The sequence below is a fragment of the Anabrus simplex genome, chromosome 7, assembly GCF_040414725.1.
Source record: "Anabrus simplex isolate iqAnaSimp1 chromosome 7, ASM4041472v1, whole genome shotgun sequence".
Classification (NCBI taxonomy): domain Eukaryota; kingdom Metazoa; phylum Arthropoda; class Insecta; order Orthoptera; family Tettigoniidae; genus Anabrus; species Anabrus simplex.
This window is the reverse complement of record NC_090271.1, coordinates 157,727,920-157,742,567: the sequence shown is the minus strand read 5'-3', so window position 1 is coordinate 157,742,567 and position 14,648 is coordinate 157,727,920. Positions and strand designations below refer to the sequence as shown.

The 14,648-nt window shown below is 37.1% G+C and overlaps 1 protein-coding gene across 3 annotated transcripts in view; it reads right to left on the bottom strand.

Annotated features, from left to right (window-relative positions):
• The window catches only part of LOC136877390 (zinc finger protein ubi-d4), a 570,041-nt gene that overhangs the window by 171,107 nt on the left and 384,286 nt on the right, over window positions 1-14,648 (bottom strand). For all 3 annotated transcript variants that reach the window (XM_067151392.2, XM_067151393.2, XM_067151394.2), the window contains exon 7: window positions 3,562-3,719. In XM_067151392.2, coding sequence (XP_067007493.2) covers window positions 3,562-3,719 — 158 coding nt within the window. The remainder of the gene's footprint in view (window positions 1-3,561; window positions 3,720-14,648) is intronic.

Below are 14,648 nucleotides of genomic sequence, written 5' to 3'. Positions count from 1 at the left end.
TATTTCCTTTAATTGGTCTAACTGATACGCCTCCCCCACCACTTCTTTTAATGCCTAAATCTCTTCCCAACCTAGGGCACCACCTGGGCCTGGCCCTGGGTTTATCTCTACTCCACCTATTATAAGCAGCACTACCAGTACCACCAACAGCAGCAGCCCTGCCATCTTCCCTATTTTCTCTCCCTTCATCCTCATACACGATTCCAATTTCTTCTTCCTCCTGCACTGCCAACTTCCAATCCTCATTTGATAAAGCTCGAACATTATCCCCAAACTTTAGAACTCACTCAGCACATCCTCTCACACTGCTTACTCAATCGAGACTTTTACTGAACTAGCTCTCTCCTGTCTCATGCCTCAAAAATACTGCTCAACAATATCAAGAATAGAATTAAAGGAAAGTAAGAACACTTTATAGACAAGGACCGACCAGTTTGGATTTTGGTTAGTGAGGGATACCAGGGAGGCAATTCTGGCATTATGTTTAATTCTAGAGAGAAGACTTGAGAAGAACAGGAAATTGTACCATATGTGAACTTCATCAACTTAGACAAAGCTTTTGATTGTGTGGACTGGAAGCAGCTTTTCTAAGCAATAACAAGAGCAACGCCTTGACTGGAAGGCTAGATGCTTAAAAACAAATGTATACAGAATGGAGAATAGCCTACTGATTTTGAAATCAATGTAACAAAGAAAAATGCCAAAATAAGAACAATTAAGACAATGCTGTCCAATCTCTCTCTTCAATATGTGCATCAAAGAATCCATCAAGTCATGAAAGAGAAATTAGCTGGGATTCAAAATTAATGGTAAACAAGTACGTTCCATAAGATTCACTGATGATATATTGTCATGCTGGCAGAAACAGGCAAAGGTATCAGAGAATGATAAACATATTAGCAGAAATTTCAGGCAAACGGAACGTCAAAATTAAAACAAAGAAAACTAAAACTATGACATTATGTAAATCCAGACAAAAACCACTTTAACAGACAACAAAATTGTTCCTGATAAAACTGAACAAGTGAAACAATTCAACTACCTTGGAACCCGAATTACGAGTGACAAACGAAATCTACCAGAAGTCACAAAAAGGAAAGCAATGTCAAAGAGAGCCTTCCAAGATGAAATGCATCTGCTGGCCAACAAATATACATTTAAACTCAGAAGACCTTTGTGGAAACTTTTGTTTGAAGTTTTACGTTTGTGAAAGTTGGATATTACGAGAACAGGAAAAGGTTAGAGGCATCTGAAGTATGGATCAGGAGGAGGATGCAGAGGAGAGCAATACCAAAGGGGAGAGAGATGGTGGTGGTTTGGGGTTGGGGGGGGGGGGGGTGAGGGGGTGGAGTATGGTCAATGAAATTGGAAAAAATAAAATGTATAGGTCACATTCTATGGCGTGAGGAGTTCCTTTGCAATATCACTGAAGAAAAATATTGCCAGGACAAGAGGAAGAGGATGACCCAGAGTGTCTTGCTTCAAGAACCAGCTTCTGAGGATGAACTCTAAGACCTACGTAGAGTTGAAAAGACTGGCTCAAAAATTACAGCTATGGCTGGAGTGACAAGGCTTAGCCTTTTAATATGATGATGATGGGATTATTTCCTGGGGATCAAAGGCAGCAGGGTACAGAGCGAACCAGTTTATCCTACAAATTGCCAAGGGAACGAATAGCAGCATTTACCCAGAAAACACCCTCATGTAAGGCAAAAAAACATTTTATGAAGATGTTCTTCACTGGCCCGAGCCTTGAGATCAATGAAGATCCTAAAAGGACTGCCCAAGATTGAATCACTAGGAGACTCATCATAGAGACTGAATACACATGATGATGGTAGATAGCAGAAAACTTTACCTTCCACTTCTTCAGTCTTCATGGCCTGTACAAAATGGTTCAGCTAGGCTTCTGGTCCCTTATTAGGATTTCTGAGACCTAAAATATTTAGTATTTCAGTGAGCGTAGTATCATACATATTAAAAGACTGTGTTATGAAATTGTATTTCAAATCAATCACTGCGGTGATGAGTCATGATCTTATTTGCTCCATAAAATTTGTAGAGGAAGGAGGGAATAGGCATTTCCAGGATACTCCTGAAACGATTCACAAGCTGAATCTGGCTTTTATCCAACAATATTGTTTGCAGATTCCCATATTTTACTTATACGAATTGACTGCCAAAAAATTTTGTTCACCATCCAATATATAATTAACCTGTCTTACAATATACTTTCTCAAGCTCATTAGTAAACAATGGTTTGTTAACCCTTCATCTGCAAATATGATAACATTATCAGCAACTGTATTATTATCAATTTTGTGGAGCTGTTTCTGGAACTTTTTCTATAGTATTCAGGTGATTAGAAGTGATATATTCTTTTCAGTTTATAGTGTCCAGCTGATCCACAACTAAGCAATCATTGAGCTTCTGCGAACAGGTTGTTATCAAGAGATTAATCTGATTCACTGGGCCACAGACCTACAGCCACAGCTCAACGACAATGATGATGATGATAGTAAAAAGAAGTAAAATCTTCTCTGTAAAAATCTTGAAGACTTTTAGGGGAGCGGAAGGCGAAGGCCATTATTATTATTATTATTATTATTATTATTATTATTTTTATTTTTTTTGCTATTTGCTTTACGTCGCACCGATACAGATAGGTCTTATGGCGACGATGGGATAGGAAAGGTCCGAAGTGGAAGGAAGCGGCCATGGCCTTAATTAAGGTACAGCCCCGGCATTTGCCTGGTGTGAAAATGGGAAACCACGGATCCCATTATTAATACCTAGGCATAAGGGATGATAGTAGTCAGCTTTAAATTCAGCCCCCTTTGCCTCTATGAATTTATCTAGTTTGCTACTTTCTTTCTTTGTGTGGTGAGGGAATCACAGGGCCATGTGCCTCCCCTGGTGAGATAGACTTGCTTCTAAATTTCTCAACTTCTTGAAGAGAATTCATGCCTGTTTCCTTGTGGACAAATCAAGCACATCTATACTAAGAAACTCTTCAGAAACCAGTACAATCAATCATTACAGATAAGTAGATGAAGTAGTGCCTTGCAGGACTGAAACTACTACAGAAGGTGCTGTGAGAGACAAAAGGGGGAAAATTATCAGACCTTATCATTGGGCATGAAATCAGTTTAAAGCCAAAATACAAAAAAGGTCAAGCTCACACATCCACAAGTACTGGAAAAGAAATTTCACCAAGGATTGTTCATGCGAAGGACTGCTCAAAAAGCCTACAAAAGTGTAATACAGTACTTCATTTAGTGAAAAAGAAAGAGTGACTGCAAATGACAAGTACTAGAAGATTGGTGACTCAACAATCAAACAGAGTATCTTAGTGGACTGATATATTTCACGTCAAAAGTTTCCACCAGAACAACAAATGAAATTAGGACGACTGTCAAGTCGTATACCTAAAAAATCACAATCGAAATAGATTAGTAGTCATAGACTGTATTTTTTATTAAAGTACACATAACGGTAGGATCCATCACAGTAAGGAAATTATTTATTTTTGACAGAACATTGCAATAACAGAGAACATACCTCAGACACAGGTTTCTTGTCTACAGGGCCCACAGGGAGTGGCACAGCAGTGTCTTCTGAAGTTAAGGGTACAGCTGGTGGGGCAACCACAGGGGCCACTGGGGTCAGCTGAGTAGTGGCAGACGTTGAGGACTGCCTGCCTCTACGGGTACTGCTACCTGACAGAGCAACCACCAACTGTCAACACTAACATGCTACTACTAAAAAATTCCAATCATGTTCATACTAAAAGTTCTATAGTTCATATACTGAAACTAGAAATTATTGTTAGTACTGATGCGGTAAGACGTATAACTGAACAAAGCTTTTAAACGTTTTAGGGTCCACCTTATTTAATACTACACAGTTTGTTGTACAGATGTAATTACAACATATTATGTTTATTCAGAACTAGTTTCTATGCTATACTGCGTCATCATCAGCTGAACAGTGGCATTGGAAAACTGGCAATCATATAAATATTATCAACATTAACATTATCACAAATTAAAATCTTATAATATTACAATTAACATGAATATATATTTAAAATATATATAGTGTTTGTCCTTCCTTTCTCAACAAGTCAAAGACTTGCGGGTCTATTGCACCAAATTATTAAAACCATACGTGATCAGGTTCGCTATAATTATTGTAATTTTAAGATGATTCAAATTAAAATTCACACACAAAGTTATTAAAATAGTTCCGTTCATAAAACTATTTGTGCTTAATTAAATACACTTCGTAATATAGTGCAATCATAAAAACAGATTCCTGGAAGTTATGTAGTGTCCTTTTCGACAGTATTGTTCAGTGAAACGAGCCTGATGAGGTGGAAACATACAAATAAAGTTCTTAAGCTATCAACAAGAACTAAGTTTCCCAGTTCAAATATGGAACCTGTGAATAATAAGAAAAATAATAGTTATAATGTCTCAGAGGGAAGGCAAGATATAAGATCGTGTCCAATAACATAAACGTTTGTATGACTCACCTCAGAAGGTCGTTAACTGAGCGAAGTGTAATGAAGCACTATGAGCAGTGATATGATTGAGTTCAAGTGCATACAGTGGATTGGGACAGGGGGGAACAGGGATAAGTGGGAGGAGAGGCTGAGGAGTGGCAGTGTAAGGGGGATCTGGGGGGCATAGTGGAAGCAAGAAATAATGAGTGAAACTATTATGCATAGCACAAAAACCGAACTATTGACTGGAACTTGAACGTTTTTAAAAAATGCAATAAAAAGATCAAATAGAACTTTCGATTTTTTGGAAATCTCATTTAAGGTTTGGATTGAAGTATTGATCCAAGTGTATATAGCAACATTCTATAACATCAAGCAAACTTCTCTTATCTAAAATCTCCAGGATCTCCATGTCTTGTTCTATAGTTGTGAATTAATGTTTTAGTTCAGTATGTGCTGCCCTACAGCGGAAAACTTGTTATACTTTACGGCATTAATATGTTCTGTATATCTAATTTTGAAGTTGCATCCTGTTTGACCCATATATGTGCAGCCACAATAGTTACATCGAAACCTATATACACCCAATTTGGAGTAAGATTTGCATCTATTGACCGAGGTTGAATTATGCAACACTTCAGTGTAACTATTATCACTACAAAATGAAATCTTGGCATTATGCTTTTTGAAAATATTAGTAAACCTATATATATCCTTATTAAAAGTAACTGTTGCAAAAGCCTTTAGACTAGGTTTATCTTTAAGTAACGTGGTTCATGAGCGATGCCTAACCATGTTGATTATACGTCCGATAAAGTCTTCTATAAAGCCATTAGCCTGAGATTGTTGAAGGGATGATATTCAACTTATAATTCAAATTAGCTTTGTCATGGGGATCCTGAAAGCTCGTTCTTCCAGGCTATTGTATGTGGCTTTTTTTGATTCTGTGGATGTTCCGAATTCTGCCTTATGGTAAGAGCTGTTTGTGTAGGCTTTCTAAAAATACTGTATGTAAAAGAGAAATTGAGTCTGTTAAGTGTTAAGTCCATTTATTGCCATTCTCTGACACGGTCATTTATAAACAAGCCGGGTTAGCAATGGGGTCTCCCGCCTCAGGGCTGGGATCTATTTTTTTAGAAGACAATGTAATAGAGAATGGCAATAAATTTGATAACATACTTATTTGGTCTAGGTATGTGGATGGCACGTGTGTAATTCTGGATGAACGTGTCAAGAACGCGACTGCTACTCTCGATAGTATCAATAGTATAGACCCACATATAAAGTTTACTTTGGAATCAGAAAAGAATAAATCAATTAATCTTTTGGACTTAACAATTAACAGACTCAATTTCTCTTTTACATACAGTATTTTTAGAAAGCCTACACAAACAGCTGTTACCATAAGGCAGGATTTGGAGCACCCATAGAATTAAAAAAAAAAAGCCACATGCAATAGCCTGGTAGAACAAGCTTTCAGGATGCCCATGACAAAGGCTAATTTGAATAAGGAGTTGAATAACATCCCTTCAATATCAAAGGCTAATGGCTATAATCAACAAGGTTAAGCATCACTCACGAACCACGTTACTTAAAGATAAACCTAGTCTAAAGGCTTTTGCAACATTTACTTTTAATAAGGATATATACAGGTTTACTAATATTTTCGAATGGCTTTAAAGAAGCCTTTATCAAACGTATAATCAACAAGGTTAAGCATCACTCAGAACCACGTTACTTAAAGATAAACCTAGTCTAAAGGCTTTTGCAACATTTACTTTTAATAAGGATATATACAGGTTTACTAATATTTTCGAAAGGTATAATGTTAAGGTTTCATTTTATAGTGATAATAGTAACATTGAAGTATTGCATAATTCAACCTCAATCAATAGACCCAATCCTTACTCCAAACCGAGTGTATATAGGTTTCGATGTAACGATTGTGGCTGCACATATATGGGTCAAACAGGATGCAACTTCAAAATTAGATATACAGAACATGTTAATGCCGTAAAGTATAACAAGTTTTCCGCTGTAGGGCAGCACATACTGAACTAAAACATTAATTCACAACTATAGAACAAGACATTGAGATCCTGGAGATTTTAGGTAAGGGAAGTTTGCTTGATGTTACAGAATGTTGCTATATACAATTGGATCAATACTTCAATACAAACCTTAAAAGAGATTTCCGAAAAATCGAAAGTTCTATTTGATTTTCTTATTGCATTTTTTAAAAACGTACAAGTTCCTGTCAATAGTGCAGTTTTTTGTGCTATGCGTAATAGTTTCGCTCGTTATTCCTTGCTTCCACTATGCCCCCCAGATCCCCCTCACACTGCCGCTCCTCAGCCTCTCCTTCCACTTATCCCTATTCCTCTCCTGCCCCAATCCACTGTGTGCACTTGAACTCAATCATATCACTGCTCATAGTGCTTCATTACACTTCGCTCAGTCAACGACCTTCTGAGGTGAGTCATATAAACGTTTATGTTATTGGACACGATCTTATATCTTGCCTTCTTTCCGAGACATTATAACTATTATATTTCTTATCATTCACAGGTTCCGCATTTGAACTGGGAAACCTAGTTCTTGTTGATAGCTTAAGGACTTTATTTGTATGTTTCCACCTCATCAGGCTCGTTTCACTGAACAATACTGTCGAAAAGGACACTACATAACTTCCAGGAATCTGTTTTTATGATTGCACTATATTACGAAGTGTATTTAATTAAGCACAAATAGTTTTATGAACGGAACTATTTTAATAACTTTGTGTGTGAATTTTAATTGAATCACCTTAAAATTACAATAATTATAGCGAACCTGATTGCATAGGGTTTTAATAATTTGGTACAACAGACCAGCAGGTCTTCGACTTGTTGAGAAAGGAAGAACAAACACTATATATATTTTAAATATATATTCATGTTAATTGTAATGTTATAAGATATTAATTTGTGATAATGTTAATGTTGATAATATTTATATGATTGCCAGTTTTCAATGCCACTGTTCAGCTGATGATGACGCTGTACAGCGTTGAAACTAGTTCTAAATAAACATAATATGTTGTAATTACATCTACACAACAAATTGTATAGTATTGAATAAGGTGGACCCTAAAACTTTTAAAAGCTTTGTAATCTCAGTTCAATACAGATAAAAATGAAGTGTATTATTTTAAAAATATATAACTGAACAGTTGACCAATAAACATTTAAGAGTAGTTGAAACCTTTATGCCCTTCCCTAAGACTAGAAACAATGATTTTCAGGTATATCCAGAGACAGCTGAATGGGGTAAGATGTGAATTTCCCTACAAAACCATCTAATGTTAGAACTAGCGAATAAAATCTTGACTATATAAAACAAATTTAAAGAATTGAGCTGTTTATATTATTGCAATCTGAATCTTTTATTTAACACAAATATCCATGGAATAAATGGCACCTTTTAATTTTCCAAACAGGCTTAAGACTGATTCCCCATGACACTCAACATATATACAAGGTTCACAGTAAGACCATACAACAAATTTCACAGGAGAAACATCCAAAAATAAATCAACTTAAATGCCATGTTAGTTCATTGTATTGACATAATTTGATAACAGTATAAAACAGACAAAGCATACTCAGTATACAATCACAAAGACACAAAGTAACAGAAGGTTTTGAAACTAAGTAAAAATCCCACTCTTACACACACTCTCGCTTCAACATTCATTTTTTTTATACATACATACATGCATACATACATACATACATACAAACAAAAAAAACTTTCTCTTCTTAAGTTTGACCATTTTACCATGCGGCAATAATTTCTTTCTTTTCCTTGGACCGTTTAAGGCATTTGCTACAGCACTTCAGATACAGACTAAATTCATACTTGTTCGTAATATTTTCCTTAATATCATAATTGGAAATCAAAAAATACAGGATTTCTTTTTAAAACTAAAAAAATCAAGTAAATGAAAGTGACAAGTAATGTTCAGATTTAACGAGTTTTAATTGCTTAAATAACATTAAGGTTGACTGCAAATAGTACTAGATACCGTATAATCTCGAATACCACCCGCCACCGAATGAGACCCGCACCCTTATTTTGAAAGAACAAAATTTAAAAAGAAAGTGAAGTCAAAATTATTCACAATCTTTACTAACACACATAAAATGATTAGAAAATACAAATAAAAGTAAACAAACATTTCCAGAATGATATCCGAGTTGATTCATCATCATCAGTACATTACAATCACCTTCCCACAAAATGTAGTCATCGCTGCTATCCACAGCATTAGAAATGCTACATTTCCTTAAGCTCTTCCATATGAGGTCTCCAGGGATACGATTCCATGCCGTCAAAATCCACGAACACAGCAGCTGAACTTCCGGGCGCTGAATGCGACCAGTTGGCGTCCATGAGTGATTATCAGCCGCCATCCATTCTGTATAGAGCTGTTTCACGGCAGCTTTAAATGGACAGTTCATGCAGACATCTAGCGGCTGTAGCATAGACGTCATCCTGCCCGGAATGACTGCTAGGTCGGTTTTCCCATCCCTGATATGTTTCTTCACAACGTCTGTTGGGTGGCTGCAGTAACTGTCGACAACAAGCAAGCTCGTTTGTCCCAATAATGCACCAGGGCGACATTGTCAGACACACTTTACCCAGTCTTCCAGAAGTGAACTGTCCATCCAGCCGGAGTTCTGAGATCTGACGATAACACCAGCGGGTAGATTTTTAGGAAGCGTCTTTCACTTGAGAACAATGTACGGTGACAATTTGGTTCCGCCGGCGAGAATACACAACATTACCGTACACCGTTGTTTTTCATTACCACCTGTTCTAATGGTAACACTTTTTGCACCCTTAACATTCACAGTCCTGTTGACTGGCATTTCAAACTAGACTGGCGTCTGATCTTCACTGCGAATTTGGGAAAGCAAATATGCATTTTCCTTCTGCAACCGAATTATGTGATTCTGAAACGACAATTACTTCTCATCGTACGCACCAGGAAGACACTGTGAAATTGGGGTACGCCTCTGTACGCTCAACCCATTTCTTTTATAAAAATTACAAACCTATCTTCGGCTTGTCTTAAACCGTTCCGCTGAAAGTTCTTTTGTGATCTGTAATGCCTTTAGCTGGCACATTTCGCTTGACACACCCTGTCCCAATTCCTGCCTTTCTGTCACATATTTATATATATATTTTTTTCAATGTCTGGAAACTGTACACTCAGTCCACGAAAAGCTCTACGATCACCACTACATGTTAATAGCACATTTTTCTTCTTTCTCCAATCGCGAATACACGACTCGTCAATATTGTATTTCCTACCGGCGGCAAGATTTTCAATAATTTCGGCTTCCCGAACTACTTCAGTTTCTCACTCGCAGTAAAAGATCGCAAACGCTTTGTGGAATTCATGTTGATACTCCGAGAACGTGTGTAAGACTGATGCACCGCCGTCTCGATCCTCTTATACTGCCTGCTCCATGCCACTAGTTTAACACAGGAAGGCGCGACTACCAATAGTTCTCCAAATTGCCGTAAGAGTGCAGCATTAGACGCACAATCTTCGCTGTCAGTGTGGGTGTAGCACTGTATTATTGGTGCATGAATGTGTGTGAAAACCTGAGTTATTTTGTACGAGCAAACATGTCTGGTCACTTTCGTTCGTACAAGATATATTTTGAATAGAACTGTGAAATGAATTAATCATGTTATGTTTATAGATATTTCAAAAGTGATTTTAAGGTGTTGGTACTTGTTTCTTTCCATTCGTGCAAGGTATATTTTTCGTAGAACTGAAACTTCAGATTCTTTCCCCGAAATATTCAACTATTGTATACCATGTTGCCAATCTCAGCAAGGTTGTTTGCAGCCAGAAAATATACGACTCCATGAAATACAGTCTAGAAGAGAATTGAGAGAAAAGCGGCTGTCGGCTTTATCTAGGCAAGGACCCAATGAAGGACGTAATTGGATATCCTCAGATTACTCTCGCATCTGTACCTTTACACCTTATTTCAGAATTTGATGGAGCCTCCGCAGCTCGGGCGGTAGACGCCGGACTCTCACCGCTGCGTTCTGTGGTTCAAATCCCAGTCATTCCATGTGAGATTTGTGCTGGACAAGGCGGAGGCGGGACAGGTTTTTCTCCGGATACTCCGATTTTCCCTGTGATATTTAATTCCAGAAACACTCTCGAATATCATTTCATTTCATCTGTCATTCATTAATCATTGCCTCGGAGGGGTGCGACAGGCTTCGCCAACCGGCACAATTCCTATCCTCCCTGCTAAATGGGGGCTTCATTCATTCCATTCCTGGCCCGGTCGAATGACTGGAAAGAGGCTGCGGATTTTTTTCCAGAAGGTGATTAAAGCCGTGGAGGATAGTGGATTCCTTGCGATAAAAATTGTGACGGACAATCACTAAACGCCTTCATGTTTAGACATTTTGGACAACCTCAGATATCCAGACGATAATATTCCAATCAAACTAGAAACAGGAAATCAAATCCTAGCTTGCGGGTACTAGGTTCGTGTTGTTGAAGAGAGGATGGAGTGTGATATTTGTGTCAGCAACATCTCACTGCCTAGAGCTTCGACACCTCTAAATGGAACTGATTATACATCAGGACAGAGGAGGAGTTCGATACTCAAAACCTAGTTTTGTTGCTCTGGTGAAGCATCTCCAGGAGTTCGTTTAAACTGATGTGCCCTATTGTCGAAGTCCTTCAAGCGTATGAGCGTAATACGAGGACTTGCGACGTCTTCCCTTTCAGAATACTGGGCGAGTTGGCCGTGCGGTTAGGAGCGCGCAGCTATGAGCTTGCATCCGGGAGATAGTGGGTTCGAACCCCACGGTCCGCAGCCCTGAAGTTGGTTTTCCGTGGTTTCCCATTTTCACACCATGCAAATTCTGGGCTGTACCTTAATTAAGGCCACGGCCGCTTCCTTCCCATTCCTAGGTCTTTACTATCCCATCATCGCCATAAGACCCATCTGTATCAGTGCGACGTAAAACAAATATTAAAAATCTTTCAGAATGTGTTTTGTTACAGTGTGAGGTCAAAGAACATCAGCAAAATGTTAGTGAAAATATCCTAACCAAGTTCGTAAGACCTCTATTATTTGATATTGCGTTGGCAAGAACACAAAAAGTACTGTACCACTCCAAGCCTTCGTCCAGGAAAATCTTTATATTGTGCATGAAGAGGCCAACTGCGACTTCGTGCAGGTAATATTGCCGATATTTAATATTAATGATGTATTTTACGAGCTTCAGTGAACATATGACCATACTGCATAGTGTTTTGAAGGCTGTCGTCATTAGAATAAGTTTAGACCATTGTGCATCTATGTCTGCCATCTAGCGGAGAAATTTTGTCGCAGCGTAGTCGCAAAAAGGCTCGCATAGAGCAGGCAGTATAGGAGGATCGAGACGGCGGTGGACTGATGCCAACCGCAGAAATAGCGTACACTGAGCGGAGAGAGCATTGTTGCCAAGCCACGCCGGCGATGATGCCCGATTTACGCACATTCTGAAAGATAAATTTCCCAAAATTTTAAATAAGAGACGCACCCAATTTTGGAAGTGATATTTTCGAAAAAACAGTGCGGGTGCTACTCGAGATTATACGGTAACTTTCTACAGAAAATTGGAAATCACTGTTGTCTTTGCCCTTTCTGTAGAGTATTTTTGGCAGTACACAGAAAAAATGGAAAAATAAAGGACAGACATTTTGACTGAAAAGCTAAGAATAAATTTAGAACAGTCAATATTAATTACTTCCCTGTAGGAAATCACACAATTTCAAAATACAGACAAAGAAATTACTGAGATTGTATTTTTAAACCTTCTTTAGTAGGATGGGATCCAAATTCAATTGATCACTATATACTCTTACTTTTCATGTTTCTTGCATTTGATTTTCAACATCAAACTATAGTTCATTTTCCTTTTATGAACCATCACCTATATTTGTTAAAAGTCAGTTGTATATACAGTATATAAACTTGAATGGTAAAAAATCTCTTTTAGGAATCACAATAAAATTTTTAAATTCTAATTTAAGACTGCCAAATATCTTTCATCCACAGCCAATGCAATAACCTTGATTTATCATGTTTTTAATATATCCATAAAATTATTATTTATATTCATTTACAGACATTTGAGACCATGTTACTGGAAGCCTTTTTTGCATTTCTTCTCTGGTAGCATGTCTTCTTTCCTGCCCATCCATCCCTTATTCAGTTTCTGTTCGTCATGGAAGCCCTTGAAGCTGTCAATTACTGATCTATACTTTGTTTGGTTTAGGATGTCTTGCCAATTGCAGATTGCTCAAGATTTTTTCTTACCTCCCTTAGCCATTTGTCAGATACTTTAGGTCTACTGTTAAGTGTTTTAAAAATCTGTTTTGTCTCCTTGTAATATATACTGGCCATCCACAACTTTTACACCCAATGAGTGGTGTGAAGAAAAATGAGCCTAAGCGAGTGAGCATGAGCTCGCTGAGTGTCTCCCTGCTGATGAGCTTCCACTCCGCATTTGCGGTGAATAAAAATGTAGACTGGAAGCACAGCGTAAACTCCAGTGTGTGGAACAGCCACTCAGTGTCACTGATCAAGGTAGTGGACGTGCCGTGTATATAACACTTCGATGACTTTCGGATAGTTCAATGCTCAACATGGCAGAAGACAATGTGGAATTCCAGTCCGCTTTTATCTCCATTTTAAAGGAACATACAATTCTATTTTCAAAGTCACAGTTACCGGATAAGAAGCACAAGAAAACTAGTGCAATAAATGCAGTTCAGTGTGAACTACTTGCTAAATTTAATTTAAATATTTCCATCCCACAACTGTTGGTAAAAAATTACAAATAAAGTAGATTAAAGCGTATTGGAAACAAACCCATATCATTAAAATACAATACGAGAAGCGAGTGAGGAACCTGATGCAGGGGGGGAATAACCCTATTATTGGCCATCTGAAAGGTAGGAAATCATAGTCTGAAAATTAAGACATTAATAAATTGAGGAAAATGGTATAATGTAAATAACAAAAATTAGGTATGATGAAAATAGTATATTGACAATTAAATGATTTTCTAAGGAGCCATATCTGCAGGAGTTGTAATCTCTTCGACTTCCAACTAGTGATCGGATAATCTAATACTTTTAATAATCAAATAACCTTCATCTGATTATTTAGATAATCGAATGAGTTTCAAATACCATTCAGTTGTTGACTTACTTGACTTAATTCCTTAAACTTTTATTGAGGAGCATAGAACCAACTTCAGCTGTAGTAATGGCATAATCAAATGCTTTTAATATTCAAATAACCTACATCCGATTATTTAAATAATCAAGTAAATAATCAAATAAAATATTCAAATGAGTTTCAAATATCATTCAGTTATATCACATAGAATATACGGATTCATCATGAATCAATTTTTCGGTTCAAGTGTGTTGGATGGATAATCAATTGCAATAAGCGAATAGATGAACTCATGAAAAATAGAAATACACCTTTTTCCAAATGTATCTCCAAATATTGAAACTATATGAGTGAATTAACTGTCTTAATAACCTCATTTTCATTCAATTATTTTGAAATCATTCACTTTTCAATTGCCTCATTGATTCAAATGCAGTACTGAATGAATAATCAAATGGAAAACTTCACTGTTCGATTGCCTCATTGATTCGAATGGAGTTTCGAATAAATAATCAGATGGAAAAGTATTCACTATTTGATTGCCTCACTCATTCGAATGAATAATAGAAAAATAATCGAATAGGAAATATATACAAATAATCAAAAAAATGAAATAATAGAATAAGCATTTATTTTGCATTCGATTATCCCATCACTACTTCCATCAGAGGTGTCATAATTCTGCAAACATCGGAGTTCTTGCATTATTGTAGTGATAAAGTAGTGAAAACCTATTGAAATAGCTTAATTTTGTGTATATCTGATTCATTTAGTGCTGTTTATATAGTGGTGTTTAGTGCTTGTTGGTAGAAATTGGGAGTAGTAATAATTATTTAAATTTTGTAACAAGTAATTCAGTTGGTCTTCAGTAAATTACGTTTTCT